The 15,225-nt window shown below is 42.3% G+C and overlaps 2 protein-coding genes across 2 annotated transcripts; one reads left to right on the forward strand and one right to left on the reverse strand.

Moving 5' to 3' along the window:
• Positions 1-1,347: 1,347 nt before the first annotated feature.
• Positions 1,348-7,093, forward strand: LOC129095798 (CCN family member 1-like). Its single transcript, XM_054604358.1, has 6 exons — positions 1,348-1,511; positions 2,305-2,518; positions 3,232-3,479; positions 3,861-3,984; positions 5,206-5,384; positions 6,403-7,093. Exons 1-6 carry the CDS (start codon positions 1,452-1,454, stop codon positions 6,706-6,708), a joined length of 1,131 nt encoding a protein of 376 aa, XP_054460333.1. The 5' UTR covers positions 1,348-1,451; the 3' UTR covers positions 6,709-7,093.
• A 712-nt stretch (positions 7,094-7,805) lies between these two features.
• On the reverse strand, positions 7,806-12,576 carry LOC129095797 (ATP-dependent RNA helicase DDX39A-like). The gene is made up of 10 exons (XM_054604357.1): positions 12,265-12,576; positions 10,929-11,136; positions 10,645-10,772; positions 10,143-10,419; positions 9,671-9,789; positions 9,100-9,231; positions 8,754-8,863; positions 8,487-8,631; positions 8,228-8,375; positions 7,806-8,087 (listed from the first exon to the last, which is right to left on the reverse strand). Exons 2-10 carry the CDS (start codon positions 11,134-11,136, stop codon positions 8,071-8,073), a joined length of 1,284 nt encoding a protein of 427 aa, XP_054460332.1. The 5' UTR covers positions 12,265-12,576; the 3' UTR covers positions 7,806-8,070.
• Between the last annotated feature and the right edge of the window lie 2,649 nt (positions 12,577-15,225).

Genomic DNA, 15,225 nt, shown 5'->3' on the forward strand with positions numbered 1-15,225 from the left:
AACTTTCTTTCTTTATGCATTAAATTCAACAACAACAACAAAATTCAGATACACAATCGTACATTGTGCAGTGAAAGGCTAAACTACAATTTCTTTAATTAAACAGAGAAAACTACAAAGACATTATTGGAATAAGAAAAGTTATGAAAAGCACATGTAGGCAAAATAAAAAATACAGAACAAAACATGCATTATATTATATTCAACAGGTACGAAAACATAAATTAATAGCACCAGTCACCGCCAGTGATGTACAGGTTGACCCAAATGTAAAACTGAATCTCAATCACCTATTTTAAGCCTGAAACTGAATATACATAGAACATCACCTCCAGTATGAGGGTGAGGTTCAACTAATTCACCAGCACAAAGATTTCCCAGCAACTAGAACACCACAGCCCAGGCCCAGACACCATAGGAGATGTTTTGCTTTTCTAGTTCCTATGCCAGAGCTATGCACGAACGTTCATAGCAGGAACCTAACTTTTCAAGCCTCTGCCTATCACATTTCTCTCATCAAAGGAGGTCTCTGTGTCAGGGCAGGTGTGGCTGAAAACCTGTGGTTGAAAAGGAAGACAGCGGTGGAGGAGGAGGAGGCCAACCCTCATATGAGCTGCCCTTAAAACAATAATCCACCATTCTTTCCAAGTGATCATATCCTCATCACTCCCATGTCAGCACCATGTGGTCAGAAATAATAGTCAGAGACAGACGGGTGCACCTGGATTTAATATGAACAGCAAAACAATCAAAATGTACCTTTTTAAAAATCTATGGAAACACATTTTCTCACACTGCGATGGGTGTGTTCGCGCTCTCTGACAGCTGCTATTATCTAACTATTTGCTTAATACACTCCACTTTAATTTTCTGTTCTGGCACCTACATTGGTCTGGAAAAACAGAGGGAATTCCTCCCCCCTTCTTCTTCTTCTTCTTCTTCTTTTTTTTTTTTTTTTCCTAGAGGTGGAGGTCCTATTAATGTAACCAATGCTGTCTGGCCCAGCTGAATATATTTACTTAGTGTTAGGAGAGCGGTGGCCACAGAAGCAGGAATGTGCCTGAGTGTGACTTGAAAGCGGCTGTTACATTTTAATTTTTAACCCATAAAATAAATACAGAGCGGCCCTGCGATTTTTATGAATGGCTGCATTCATTCCAAAAAAACACGCCCACCAATCAGCGAGCTGTCCTCGCGGTGAAGCCACGCCCGTTTGGAATGTCGGTGTTGGTGCCTGCGTGCTGATTGGCTAGAGGCGTGGAGAGGGGCGGGGTCTCGTTTGGGCTCACCAGCGGAGTATAAATAAGATTTTAGACGCTCGTCCCGGTAGAAAAACAAGGACTGCGGTCCACGAGAGCCTGAAACTCAGTGTGAAACTACTTAAGACTCTCAGCCGGTTGGTGGACTGTAGCTTGAAGATATTATTCTATCATTATTTTTATTTTTATTCTATGATAATCATGGCATTTCTGATCTACCTGACCCTACTGACAACAGCCGTCATCACACAGGTAAGACGCGCGTGCAGCTGTGAGTGTTCTAAGAGGAAGTGTTTTTTAAAAGATAAAGATTAGTTTAATATGTAATCTGCTTTGGATAGACCTATACATGAGATTCAACTTTGATCTCCAGAGTATGAACAGCACAAACCTCCCCTGGTGTAAACAACTGTGTCTTGGGAGAAGCTTTAACACATGTTTCATCTTTAACACCAGATTAATAACTATATAACTATAACTATACTGTTTAGTCTGCCAGACTAAACAGTGAATGCAAAACAAGTTTAGGTGGGGTTATCATAATTATTACTGTAACTATAACAGTACAGTTCCTCAGAGGTTCGTCCTCCTGGTGATCAGCATGCCTACTCATGTCTCCTTTTTTTTTTTTGTTAAAGTACAGTGACATGTTGATTCCCACAAAATGGAACAAGTTGACTCTAGTGCTGAGCGATGACTCAAACCACGAGTCAGCAGGGGACCTGGGTACAAACCCGGAGCTGTCTAGACACCCTGGGCTTACTGGCCAGCAGTGACTTGACTTACTGTAGAGGTTTAGTGCTGGGCTTTGTCTGTTGAAGAATTTAAAAAAAATCAGTCACAAACCCTGGGGAGCCTATGATACAATGCAGAAATAAATAAAACAATGACTGTAGGAGCTCATCTTCACAATGTTATATTGGAAGTACAGCAGGGGCTAGTGCACCCTGGTTGCCATACCCTCTCCAGTAAAGTTATTAGTAGTGTTTGGCATGGAGTTTGTCTTAGTAATCTCCCTCTGTTCTTTCCCCCCGCCTCCCTCCAGGTGACTGCTAGCTGCCCAGCAGTGTGCGACTGCCCCGACGAGCCCCTGGCCTGCCCTCCAGGAGTGAGCGCCGTGCCAGACGGATGTGGGTGCTGCAAGGTGTGTGCCGCACAGCTTAACCAGGACTGCGGCCCTGTGAGGCCTTGCGACCACCACAAAGGGCTGGAGTGTAACTACGGCAACGATGTGACCGTGGCCCTGGGCATCTGTCGAGGTGAGGGAGGAGGGAAAAAATGTATTTTTGGAGAGAGAGAGAGGGAATACACTCACCACATGGAGGACATAGTATTAACATGCATAGGAAAATAATCCTGTATCTAAAATGAATAAGGTTAATGTGATCTGCTATAAAGGCCTATAAAATCCATGTGCAACAATGGTAACAAGGAACTGAATTGACCATTTCCTTGCCAAAAGCGTCATAACCCAGTGATTGAGCAACATGTAACCTCCGGGAACAAGACAGGGTGGTATTTTAATGAGTTGTAGATGTTTTATGGCAGCAACAGGGGGTTTCAAAGATAAAAATACACTCTCCATCTGCACCAAGCCGCTGCTGCCCCACAAACTATGAATAGCTGGTTCTTCCACGCTTCGGAGACAAGGAGTCTGACACTTCCTGTGTCCTTATTTCCACTGACCTTTCGGTCTCAGTGGTCCTCTGTTGCCGTGTGAAGTCATTGTGTGCAGTTGTTTGGTCAAGTCAGGAGAAACTTTTTGATCATCAGCTGTTGAAATATGAGCACATGGTAAATACCTCTTAACATACTTGCCTATTAGACTTTAAAAGATGTCCTGTTGAAACTGAGTGATGCATTTCTGTGATCCCCAACCCATGGAGGGATTGCCCTTTACTTTATGCATAGCAACAGCCAGTTTGTTGCCATTCAGTGTTTAGTTCCAGCTGAATGAAATGTCTCTTTCTAGCAAAATCAGAGGGACGCACGTGCGAGTACAACGGTAGGATCTACCAGAACGGCGAGAGCTTCCGGGCCGGCTGTAAACACCAGTGCACCTGCATCGACGGCGCCGTCGGCTGCGCCCCCCTCTGCACCAACAAGCTGCCCCCGGCCTCTCCCTCCTGCCCCTTCCCACGGCTGGTCAGGATCCCCGGGCAGTGCTGCTTCAGCGTGGACTGCCACAAGGGCACCTGGCGGCTCCCACCTAAGCATCAGGTCTGTTTTAGTCATGTAATATGGCATAGAACTCCCTTCTGGTTGAGTGACTGACACACACTTGGGAACCTATTTTTTGGAATTTATTTCAGCAATATCAAATGCTGTGGTGTTTTTTTTTATGTAGAAAACAAAAGATGATAGGGATGAAAGAGTCAGTTATACGAATATATATATTTTTTTAACTTTTTTTTTTCTTAAGCATCAATCATCAGGGAGAAGCTTATAGTACAGAATATTTGGAATTCAATAAATAAACACTTCTGCCTGTGTGCCCTGAATTAATCCCTAGATAATCAGGGCGCCATGGTGATAACACTGTGACAACATAAAAGATTATTGGACTCCTCAGCACTCATCTTATCTTATCTCTCACCGCAGGCGCCTCCACCACAACAGCACCTGCCCAGACTTCAGCACCAGCCGGAAAATGAGCTGACCAACGAGCTCGCAGAGGTCAAGTCCAGCGGCTGGGAGAGCGAACACGGCTACAAACACCTGCCTGGTGAGGGGAAAGGAGGCTGAGAGGGGAATATTAAGTGTTTATCATCACTGCTTCACTAACATTTGGGTCCTGTTGGTTTCAAATTTAGTTCCAAGTTTCAAATTGGGTGCTATAATATTCTTAAAATACTTTTACATAAAAAAAAAGGTAAAGCTAACATTCAGTGGTTCCCAAATTTCTTGTCTAGTGTTAAAACAATGCTCAGTCCATTGTGACCCCTTTCTCATAGTCTGCATGTCTAACTGAAGAGTAAATAAATAATTCAACCACGCACAAGAAGAAGAAGAAAAAAAGAGTCTGCATCCATACTAGCAGCTCTGTGAGGTTGTACTTGGTCACAGTGGTGCTGTGAGGCTAAAGGCTTAAAGAGTGTTGCAGGGTTTTTGTTGGCCAACCCTGGAAGTTACCATCACATTGGTTCCCTCGACAAAGAGCCTGTGGGTTTGGATTTTTGCAGAAAATAAGCTCAGTGGCAAACACAAGTTTATGATATTTACACGTTTTGTTCACCAAGATAATCGTCTAGATAACACTAGTTTTATGATTTTTGAAGTGTGCATGTAATCTTCCAAATAAGAAAGATACCGTTAGGCTATAAACCAACTACACAACATTTGCATTTGCGCAAGTAAACACAACGAGGCGGAGCTGATGTTGTTCTGTAGTCTCATTAGCCACTTGTTATTTTAATATAGTAGAACAAAACGTTTCAATCTCTTAAGCTTGTGTTGAACACAAAGCTTATTTTAATCATCTAATCAAAAAGCCATTAAAAAACTCAATGGAAGTGCAAATTTTGGGGCTTCTAAGACTCATTCCATTCAGCACTCTATGACATGAGCCAAATAGGTAGACTAGATAGAAAATGGAAGAATCACAAAGTCACCAGTAACCAAAGTCATTAGGATTCATCCTCTGGGCATCAAGAATGATAATACCAAAGTTCATAGGAAAGCCATTCAGTACCGTTGAGATATTTCAGTCTAGTGGACCAAAAAGGCAACATTGCCATCCATAGAGCTACACTGCCAAAGAGTAAAGATCAGAGAAGAATCTGAGAGCAAAAATAATGTTTTGTGTAGCATAAAATGCCTTTTTTGCTGCTTAGTTCTCGTATCCCTCAGATTTATCTTGTGCCCTCCTTGATGGAGTCTAAGGCCCAGGTTAAGAACCATTGACCTAATCAATATGTTTTCTTTTCCACCCTCCATCGTGTCTCAGTATGGAACCATCTGAAGGAGAAGTGTCCAGTTCAGACCACGGACTGGTCCCAGTGCTCCAGCAGCTGTGGGATGGGCGTGTCCTCTCGCATCACCAACAAGAACCCTCAGTGCAAGCTGGAGAGAGAGACGAGGATCTGCACCGTGCGGCACTGCCGCGGCCTGACGGTCCCCGCCAAGGTGAGGCAGGCTGAACTTGACTTGAACTGGAACGGAGACAGACGGAGAGCAGAGGTCGAGTGTTCACTCAATGCTGCTAAGATAGCATCTTATCACGACAACTTATCTCTCACACAGTGAAACCGAAACCACTTGTGATAACGCATCCATGAGGAATTATTTCTCCTCTTATCTATCCATGTCGAACTACGCAGGGGGAAAACCAATACATGCTCATTATTGCTCTGCTTCCTGGTTTCCATCTTTTAAACTACAGAGCAGAGGGAGAGCAGACAGAAAACGTCAAATCTGTGCCGCAAAGAATATAAAGTTTGACCCTTTGGCGCTGAGTAAATCTGCTCTTAGTGCTAAAGCCGTCTTTATCCCCAGTTTAAGAACGGAGATTATTTTAGCGCTACTTTTGGGAAAGCTCTGCATCCAGTGGGAACTGGGCAGTGCTGATTTACTCAGCGGTGTTTTGGTGGCTAGCAGGCGCCTTTTTAAATATAGTCCCCCACCCCCGGCATTCCTGCCAAGCAACTGTCCATAGCTAGGCCCCGTCTGTGTACTCTGAGTCCCGGGAAGTGGTGTGTCTATATTAATCCTCCATGTTGGACACGCACTAGGAGCTCTTTTCTCGGCTCTACTGAGCTCTGGTGCCCAAGGGCAATTATAGGTGTCAGTGTGTTTCACAGAAAAGACCACTCAAATATCAAATAACGGGTTTAATCTGAAAATGAATCGGTTAAATCTAAAAATAATCCCTTTCTCAATCCTTGTTTTGGCAAAACAAGTCGAAGTCTGGCCCTCTTAATGTGAAACTAATGAGTTTGAGTGCAAAGCTGCTTAAATCTGCTGTTACGTAAAAGGACAGGGCAGATAAAAATCAAAGTTTATTAGATTTTTTTCAAATAAATCTAATAAATCTTCATATGACTTGGGTATTTTTTTGCTACTGAAGCCAGTATAGAACAACACTTACAATTACTATCATACAGACTATGATACGCATCGTTTTGCTTTTATCATCCAACCACAGAAAGGGAAGAAGTGCACCCCGACCCAGAAGGCCCCGGAGCCCATCCGCCTGTCCTACGGAGAGTGTGTGAGCGCCCGCCTCTACCGACCCAACTACTGCGGCGTGTGTGCGGACGGACGGTGCTGCTCGCCGCGCCGCACGCGCACTGTACCCGTGACCTTCGTCTGCCCGGACGGCGAGCGCTTCCGGAGGTCGGCCATGTTCATCCAGTCGTGTAAATGCAGCGACGACTGCGGCCACCTCAACGAAGTGGCCCTCCCTCCACAGCAGTGGATGTATGGAGACACACACCAGTTCACAGACTAGTACTGAGGAGGACTTTGTTTGATTTAAATGTGATGAGGTCAACTTTCTTGATGAATGAACATGCCTTAAGACAAGGGGCCATTTTATCTCATCTGGCTCCCAATGAGTGAAGAGTACAGGCCGCCTCGGTTTTGTGATAATATTGTGTGACCGGAGTGGATTGTTCACTTGCCCGCTCCTGTTCAAAACAGACATGGGCTCTAAATCAGAGCCCTGAGGCGCCCCTGGACTTCCTCCACTATTGGACTGGATGCTGGTTCAGGTGTGATGGATTTTTCTTTTCTTTTTTTGAGACCCTCAGATCAGCCTGAGAGGAGGAAACACTACAAGAGCAACAAAGCACTTTGTTTAGCACTGAAACCCAGGAACTAGAACTATGACAGCAGTGCATAATCACCTCACCTGCAACAATAAGGCTCCCACACTGACGGTGGATGACTCCTTATCCCACAATGCACTGTGACTACTCAGCGACAAGCAAAATCTTCTTTTGCGGCTTTATAGGGAAAGAAAATGTGGACTTCTTTATTTTTTTCTTTATTAAAAAGCTGACATGCCATTTTATATTTACACACGGCAATGAATGACAGTGTTCCTCTGTAACTACCAGACTGTTGAAATGATATGGAACACCATCTGGAACTGGCATTGTTTAGCAAGGACTGGACCAACACCAATTGATTTCTTGTTTTTCCATTAAATGCAGCTCAGAGGGATGTCTTACAATAACCTGCATTTGAGAAATTGTTTTGGATCACAGTATTTTCTGTAAATATATTTTCTTAATTTGGATCCAAGTTTTTATTATTGTAACAATTATACACTTCTGTGACTTAAGACACTGCAGTGTAGCTGTCCTACGTTTTGTTGCTCCATCCATGTTTAATGCGAGGTTTCTTACTTTAGCTCAACTTGTGCATTTTCAAAGTAGTAAACTGTTTGGTAAAACAGAGGCTAGGTCTTAAAACTTTAACAATGGCGCCCTCTGCTTGTGAGGATAGTCAACTACAACACAGGGTTTGTATTTCATAATTGCTGTATGTTTAATGAAACATCTGAAAACACGTCAATGTTTAAAAAAGATCAGCACCATTAAATAAGGTATAAAAAGTTTAATTCTGCAACCAAAACAATGTATCCATGTTTGAACAAGGAAAACACTAAAACAAGCATCCTGCAAAGACATGATAAAATTAAAAGAAATTTTAAAAAAATCGTTTTATCTTTATGAACTTGCCAACATATATGGTGGGAGGCGGGGCTTTCAAATAAATGTTGAGGGGGGGTTCTCTTTACTCTACCAAAATAGAGCAACACCAAGGGTCACACACACACAATCGTCACTGGAAAGACGCTTCAGACTCATCTGGACTGTTCAACTGCAAAGAGACAAAGAAAATAGCATTAATGCATCCATCATGTCAACAGTGGAGAGATGATGTATGAATGTGAAAACACATTAGAGTGTAATACTAGTGCACACGTACACAGACTGGCCAAATGCTAGAACAGAACTTACTGTAGGAGGAGATATCGATCTCCTCTGGTAGCTCTGCTACGTTGACCTCAAAGCGGTCTTGGACGTCGTTCAGGGTCTTGGCGTCGGTCTCGTCAGACACGAAGGTGACGGCCAGGCCTTTGGTCCCAAACCTGCCAGCGCGGGCCACCTGAGGAACAGAGAAAGGAGTTAGGGCTCAAAACGGGTTCTGCTGTATGCGATCGTAAAGTACACTGGTCTGATATAGAAAAACATAAAATAATATTATAGCTGGACTTACTCTGTGAAGGTATGTGTCAGAATCCTCTGGCATGTCGTAGTTGAAGACGATGTTGACTCGCTCAATGTCCATGCCTCGGCCAAACAGGTTGGTGGCGACAAGGATTCGCCGCTGGAAGTCTTTAAACTGCTGGTACCGAGATAACCTGGGGGGGAGGGGGATGAGCAACACAGAAATAAATAAGATAATATTCCAAAGCGAGACTAAGCACAGAAAACAATATCAATTTCCCACATAAAGCCGGTTGAAAAATCAAAAGATGCCTACCTCTCCTCCTGCGCCATGCCCCTGTGGATGGCGATGGCGGGGAAATTCTGCTCCACCAGCAGCTGGGACAGAGCCACACAGCGATGCACTGACTTAACAAAGATCACCACCTATGAAAGAACAGAAAGAAAAAAGTCTTGCTTATTTCTGCTGGGAATGGCAAAGACAACAATGAAGACAGACAAGCTGAAATCAACATAAATATCTCCCTCTAGAGGACAAGAAACTCTTCACTTGAAAATGATTAGAAGAAGGACAAGGCTGCAGATGTACTTTCTTAAAATTAAGCCCTATGACAGATTAAAAATACCGAAACATAACTGATTCACATAACTTCCAGCTGTACCTGGTTGAACTCGAGGACATCCAGCAGGTCAAAAAGCTTTCGGTTCTTCTCGCTGTCCTTCAACTTGCAGTAGTACTGCTGTAATCCGTGGAGCGTCAGCTTGGTCTCGTCATCCACAAACACTTCCATGGGCTACACAGCAGGAGACAAGAGCCAAACGTTAGTCTCTCACACACACACAGAGAGAGATAAACAACCTCATTCAGTTTTCTGAACTTGAAGCAAATTTACTGCACATAGTGGCTCACTTAACCTGTTCTCCTGGACTGGAGCAAAACCAGGAAGACAGACTGTCCTGACCCAGCAAAAGCTGCACAGGAGGATCACTCTGCCCCTCGGACATGGCCACTTATGACACCGACAGCCACAAGTGGGCAAAGCACAGAGGGGCTTTGCAACAAACACTGAACTACCCAGACGATCTCATTTGTTGACTAGACATAACAGGAATATCAGAGAGAATCTTAACTGCAGCTCCATTTATATCTACTCTAAAAAAACTGGAAAAAAATAGCAGAAAGAAGTACAGTGGGTAGAATGTTAAAAGTAGTAAATCTCAAGGATAACTCACATCCTGCATGAACTTGCGACAGACAGGGCGGATGTCTTTGCTTAGCGTGGCACTGAACATCATAACCTGTTTCTCATGGGGGGTCACCCGGAAGATCTCCTGGACGTCACGCCTCATGTCTGTCGGAGAGAGAAATAATAATACTCTTAGTTACATTAACTGCATTTTGATTCTTCTTTGTAAAACAAAAACATAGAAAGGTTTTGTAAAACAAAAACATAGAAAGGTTCTAGCCATGGCTATTATTACAACCCAAAAAAAAGCTAGTGACAATGCAATGGAGAAAGACTAAAAATATATGAGCATATGAAACATGAAATTATGTTACACTACTATACGAGAGATATGAATTCTCAGAACAATACCAAAGTTAACTTGAAGTCTCCACCGTCTCACATACGGTCCACAAACCTCACCAGAGCTGCGTCTTTCTTAACATCCACCATATAACTCTTGTGGTCCTCTTACTCACCCAGCTGCTCCAGCATCCTATCGCACTCGTCAAGCACAAAGTGTTTGATGTTCTTCACGTTGAGGGTCTTGTTGCGGATGAGCGCCAGGGTGCGTCCTGGAGTTCCTACGACAATGTGAGGGCAGTTCTTCTTCAGGACTTCCTCGTCTTTCTTGATGGCCAGGCCGCCGAAGAACACCGACACCTTGACAGTGGGCATGTACTTGGAGAAGCGCTCGTACTCCTTGCTGATCTGGAAGGCCAACTCTCGCGTGTGGCACATTACAAGGACAGACACCTATCATACAAGGAAAGAGGACATTAGTCTTATTAATTGCATATTGTGCTTTTGTATTGCCAGCTGGAACTCAACCAACATCTGATCGCAACAAAATGTAATCCAGAGGACGCAGGGTTTACAAAAACAGAATTGCACTAATGTAAACACATCCTCGAACAAAACTGAAGGCATTATGACTCTTAAGCAAGAAAGGCAAGGGAACACCAATTATGACCAACTCACCTGACCATCCACAGGTTCTATCTGTTGCAAGGTGGCCAGTACAAACACTGCTGTCTTTCCCATACCAGACTTGGCCTGACACAGGATGTCCATGCCAAGGATAGCTTGTGGGATACACTCATGTTGGACTGAAAAATGAAACAAAATGGCAATTAAAGAGTGATATTTTCAAAAACATCTGGTGATTAATTGATAATTTCAGGAGGATATAAGAAATTAGTTTGTGAATAGGGGTAGGTCCTATATTATTATACAGCAATTGTATAAATATAAATGCTGTTCACCTTCTGAGGGATGCTCAAAACCACAGTCGACAATGGCCCGGAGCAGCTCTGGTTTCAGGAGAAAGTCTCTGAAGCCTGAGCTGTGGATGGAAACGTAGGACCCCTTCACTTCCTTCTTGTTTGCTGGGGTCCCACTCTCAGGGGCTCCCTGGGGCTCCTCATCCTCCTCATAGTCCAAAAGTTCATTATCAACGTCGGTTTCTGCCATCTGTGTGAACAAAGTGAAAAATCAGCAACTCTGATACTCACAACTTTACCAAAACCAAAAGGACTGTGGGAAAAGTCCTCTTTAATGTTCAAGCTAATAAATAAATAAATAAAAAATACACAGTACCAGTCAAAAGTTTGGACACACCTTCTCATTCAATGGTTTTTATTTATTTATTTGTTTCTATATTGTAGATTAATATTGAAGACATCCAAACTATGAAGGAACACATATGGAATGATGTGGTAAACAAACAAATGCTCAACAAACCAGAATATGTTTTATATTTTAGATTCTTCAAAGTAGTTGAATGAGAAGGTGTCCTGGTAAAATAAATAAATAAATAAAAGAAAGGCAGGTCGTTTATTAAATTACAATACATTTACTAGAAATAAATATGACCAGGAATCTTAAAATAATCAAGTATCTAGTAAGGCTGAATATAAGCTTGATTTAAATAAACTACATGTGGAGTTCAAGGTGTTAAATGCTGTTGATACCAGCTTGATGCGACAATAATCCAGAACCCGCTCAACTCTCGCGATATTTGGCTGTGGGGGTCGTTCGGCTAACGTTAGCAGGCCCGAGCTAACCCTACACTTCATGAACTCATTCTTGGGTGAAATGAGTTTAAGAGGTGTTTTCTTTTCCCTGTGTGCCTTTGTGAACGACACACCTGATAAATGCACCCCGTTAGCTGCTACAATGAGGCCGACTGGAGGCGATGGCCGCCGGTGATACTGCGCGTCCCTCTCTTTCATTCAAACCGGCTAGCTAGCAGGCTAGCAGCTAACAATTGAACGCGAGTCACGATTTACTATCAACCCACATTAAAGCATCGTTACTCTGCCTGCTCTTCGTACCCCACTCCTTTAACAAAGCATCACAAACAGAGCAGGCACAGCGGTGCATGGCGGACGAATGGCGAGAAAAACAAATGAAGATAAAGCTAAAGCTAACCGGCCAACTCAAAACAACGCTAATGTGGCTAGCTCGTTAGCTACCGGATCAAATCTCTAAATCCTGACTTTAGCTGCTGCTGTAAAAGTATTCAAAACATTTATCAGTTGCATGCACATACACAAAACACACACATATACAAAAAGTAGGACAATAGTGCAACGTTACCTTGTTTGCTGTGATAGTTTGAGGACCTGTCGGTGTCAGAGTGCGTGATACTACAGAGCTAGCGAGTCTTCAGCACAGTGAGCACACATGGATGGTGCGTTCAGGAACACCTCGAAAACCCCCGTTGCGTTCTCCCTACGGTCCCAACCAATGGCTATAAAAAGGAACGGGGGATGCTTTGCCTGATAACAACCATAGAAAAACTATGACATTAATCACGCAACAAAATGATCAGGATGCTGTTGTTTTTATTGTATGTGACAAACCATGATCATAAATCTCCATGCACCAGTTATTCCACTGTCCAAATAGTACGGGTCATGTATCTTATGATGCGATTACGTTATTTGCCAGAGCACCTGAAGGCATCTGTCACCAGACAGCATCGCCTGTTCAGAAAGAGCGTCGTGCACGTTTCCACGGCGTCGTGCACGTTTCCACAGCTGTGATGAGTTGAGATGACAAAGGTCAGGGGGAAGGGTCAGCTCTGTAATGTTTAGTGCACTGTTGTTATGCTTTGTTATTTCTGTAAATGACTAATGTTGCAATGCGTGTATGGTGACTGAATTGTTCCTGATGTCTTTATAATATAGCACAGCCAATATTCTATTCAGTTTGGATCCTTCTGTCTAATGATATGATATATTATATTATATTTAAGCTCTAACATTGTCAATCCATAAGTATTTGAATGATATTTCCTCTACAGCATTGAGATCTTTAAGCATTTGTTCCAAGTGCTCCAAGTGCCTCATTGGGAGCCGCAGTATCCATTTAATCCACTTGATGGCAATAAAGCAAAGACTTTTGGCCAGTGGACAGCATTAAATGTACTTCATAATATGTCCCTGTTTGTTGTATGGAGCCGCAATACAAAGGCAGAGAACATCCCTCAAGACTGGTAAAGAGATCTTATCATAATTGGATTAAAATATGCTCTCTTGGAACTCAGCCTTGAATGCATCCATGGACTCCCTTCTTTATAATTCAGTGCCTTATTCAATTTAAGTTAGTACAATGCCTCCTTCTCTAATGAAAGACTTTCTAAAATTTCCCAGATTATAAACCCACGATGTTTAAGATGTCACCATGACACAGCTATTGTAGGCCACATATTTTGGTTATGTCAATCCTGGAGGAAGTTTCCAAAGCAATTTCATAAATGATGTGCAGGAAAACAATAGCGCCCACCTCACACATTGCCACCGCTGGGATTTCTTCACCAGAGATAATGGTTTCTGTATTACAGACAAATAGACAAATGGCTTGTGCTTCATTGGCCCAAAGATTCATTCTTCTGCCATGACAATCAGATAAGCCTCCCTCTTTTAAACAATAGATTGGAGAAATGTCATCTATGCTGCTATTAGAAAAATTAAGATATAGTAGAGCTAATTGTTCTTGAACAATGTCTTGCTGTAGTTGTCTAGTACAAACATTACGTTTGACACAATCTTACAAGTATTTATAATTTTATTCAACACATTCTCTGTCACACAGAGGTTTACACAGGGGTTTCACTTATTACTGAAGACAGGTCACATTACCTGCTGTATACAGGGGCAAGCTGCTCAACCTAAAAGGGATCTTCTTTTGTACATTTACAGACAGACACATATCTTTATTGTCCAGTTCGCTATATATTGTTGATTACAAATTACTTACTTTTTCTAAAAAATACATACAAATTATTATTATTTACTACATTTAACGGAAGTATTTAGGTTTGCTTTGGTGATAACTCTCTATCAATCTAAAATGTTTGCCCACTTTCTTTCTGCCATGCTTTCTGCTATGCCAAGGGAGAAACATCGTTCTATTTACTCCACTAAATGATTTGAAAGCTAAAGTTATTTTCCAAATTAGGATTTACATCCCAACGCTATATACAATGGACTAGTTGATATGCTACTTATAGCCTTTATTAATGCATTAGAAATAATAATAAAATAAATAATACACTTTTGACTCTCTAGGTACATTTGACTGATAATACCTATAACACTGATTATAGAGTTTTACTTTAGTAACATCTTTAATGCAGGTATTTTTACTGTGTATAGCTACCTTTTCTTTAGTAAAGGATTGGCGTCAGTAGGCCTACTCCCTTCTTTCACCACTGTGCTTTGATGAGCCCATACACCTACCTGCTGCCACTCTTAGGACAAGGTCCATTTACACATTACATTACATTACATTACATTACAGGCATTTAGCAGACGCTTTTATCCAAAGCGACTTACACAGAGCAGGTAGACTACTTCTACTCGTGGCTGTTGGGAAAATCAATGACTGTATCTAAATAGAAAATGAAGTTGTTGGATGCTTTTTCAAGAAATAACACTGAAAATAGCCACACCAAATACAGGTGCTTGTAGTTATAATGTAGTACATAATTTGATATCAAAGGATGAAGGAAGATGTCCAGGTCCGTTGATGCAGTTTCAACAATTTCTTTATTGAATCAATGCATCTGAAGTCATTCTGCGTAGAATGGAGCCCATACAGAGATTCAGCATGGACTGAGGCTCTCAGCCTTCAGTCTGGACTTATATCTGTGTTGTGCATATCCCTTCAATGTGCACAAAGGCATAACACATGTTGAGCAGTACATACATCATTCAGACATCTTGAAACATACACCTTTTGAAATACGTCCCTGAGAACCTAGAATCCTCCATCTGTGTAAACATCACTATAAACAAGGTTGTCATGTCATGTGTTGTTCATGAGGTCATTGTTAGGACTCCCAACATCACACAGCATGCAACAACTTCCTGGCCTCAGTACAACAAGGTGGAGCAGAATATGATAAAATACACTACAATGACAACACCACAGTTGGTTGCTATTGTATAATCAAGCACTGAGCCAGAGATGGACTATAACTGCTACATATATGCCGTCAATATCACATATTTAATCGTTTACTTGTGCCATACACCGCTGTATGGCACCTGC

The sequence above is a fragment of the Anoplopoma fimbria genome, chromosome 9 (genome assembly GCF_027596085.1).
Source record: "Anoplopoma fimbria isolate UVic2021 breed Golden Eagle Sablefish chromosome 9, Afim_UVic_2022, whole genome shotgun sequence".
Classification (NCBI taxonomy): Eukaryota; Metazoa; Chordata; class Actinopteri; order Perciformes; family Anoplopomatidae; genus Anoplopoma; species Anoplopoma fimbria.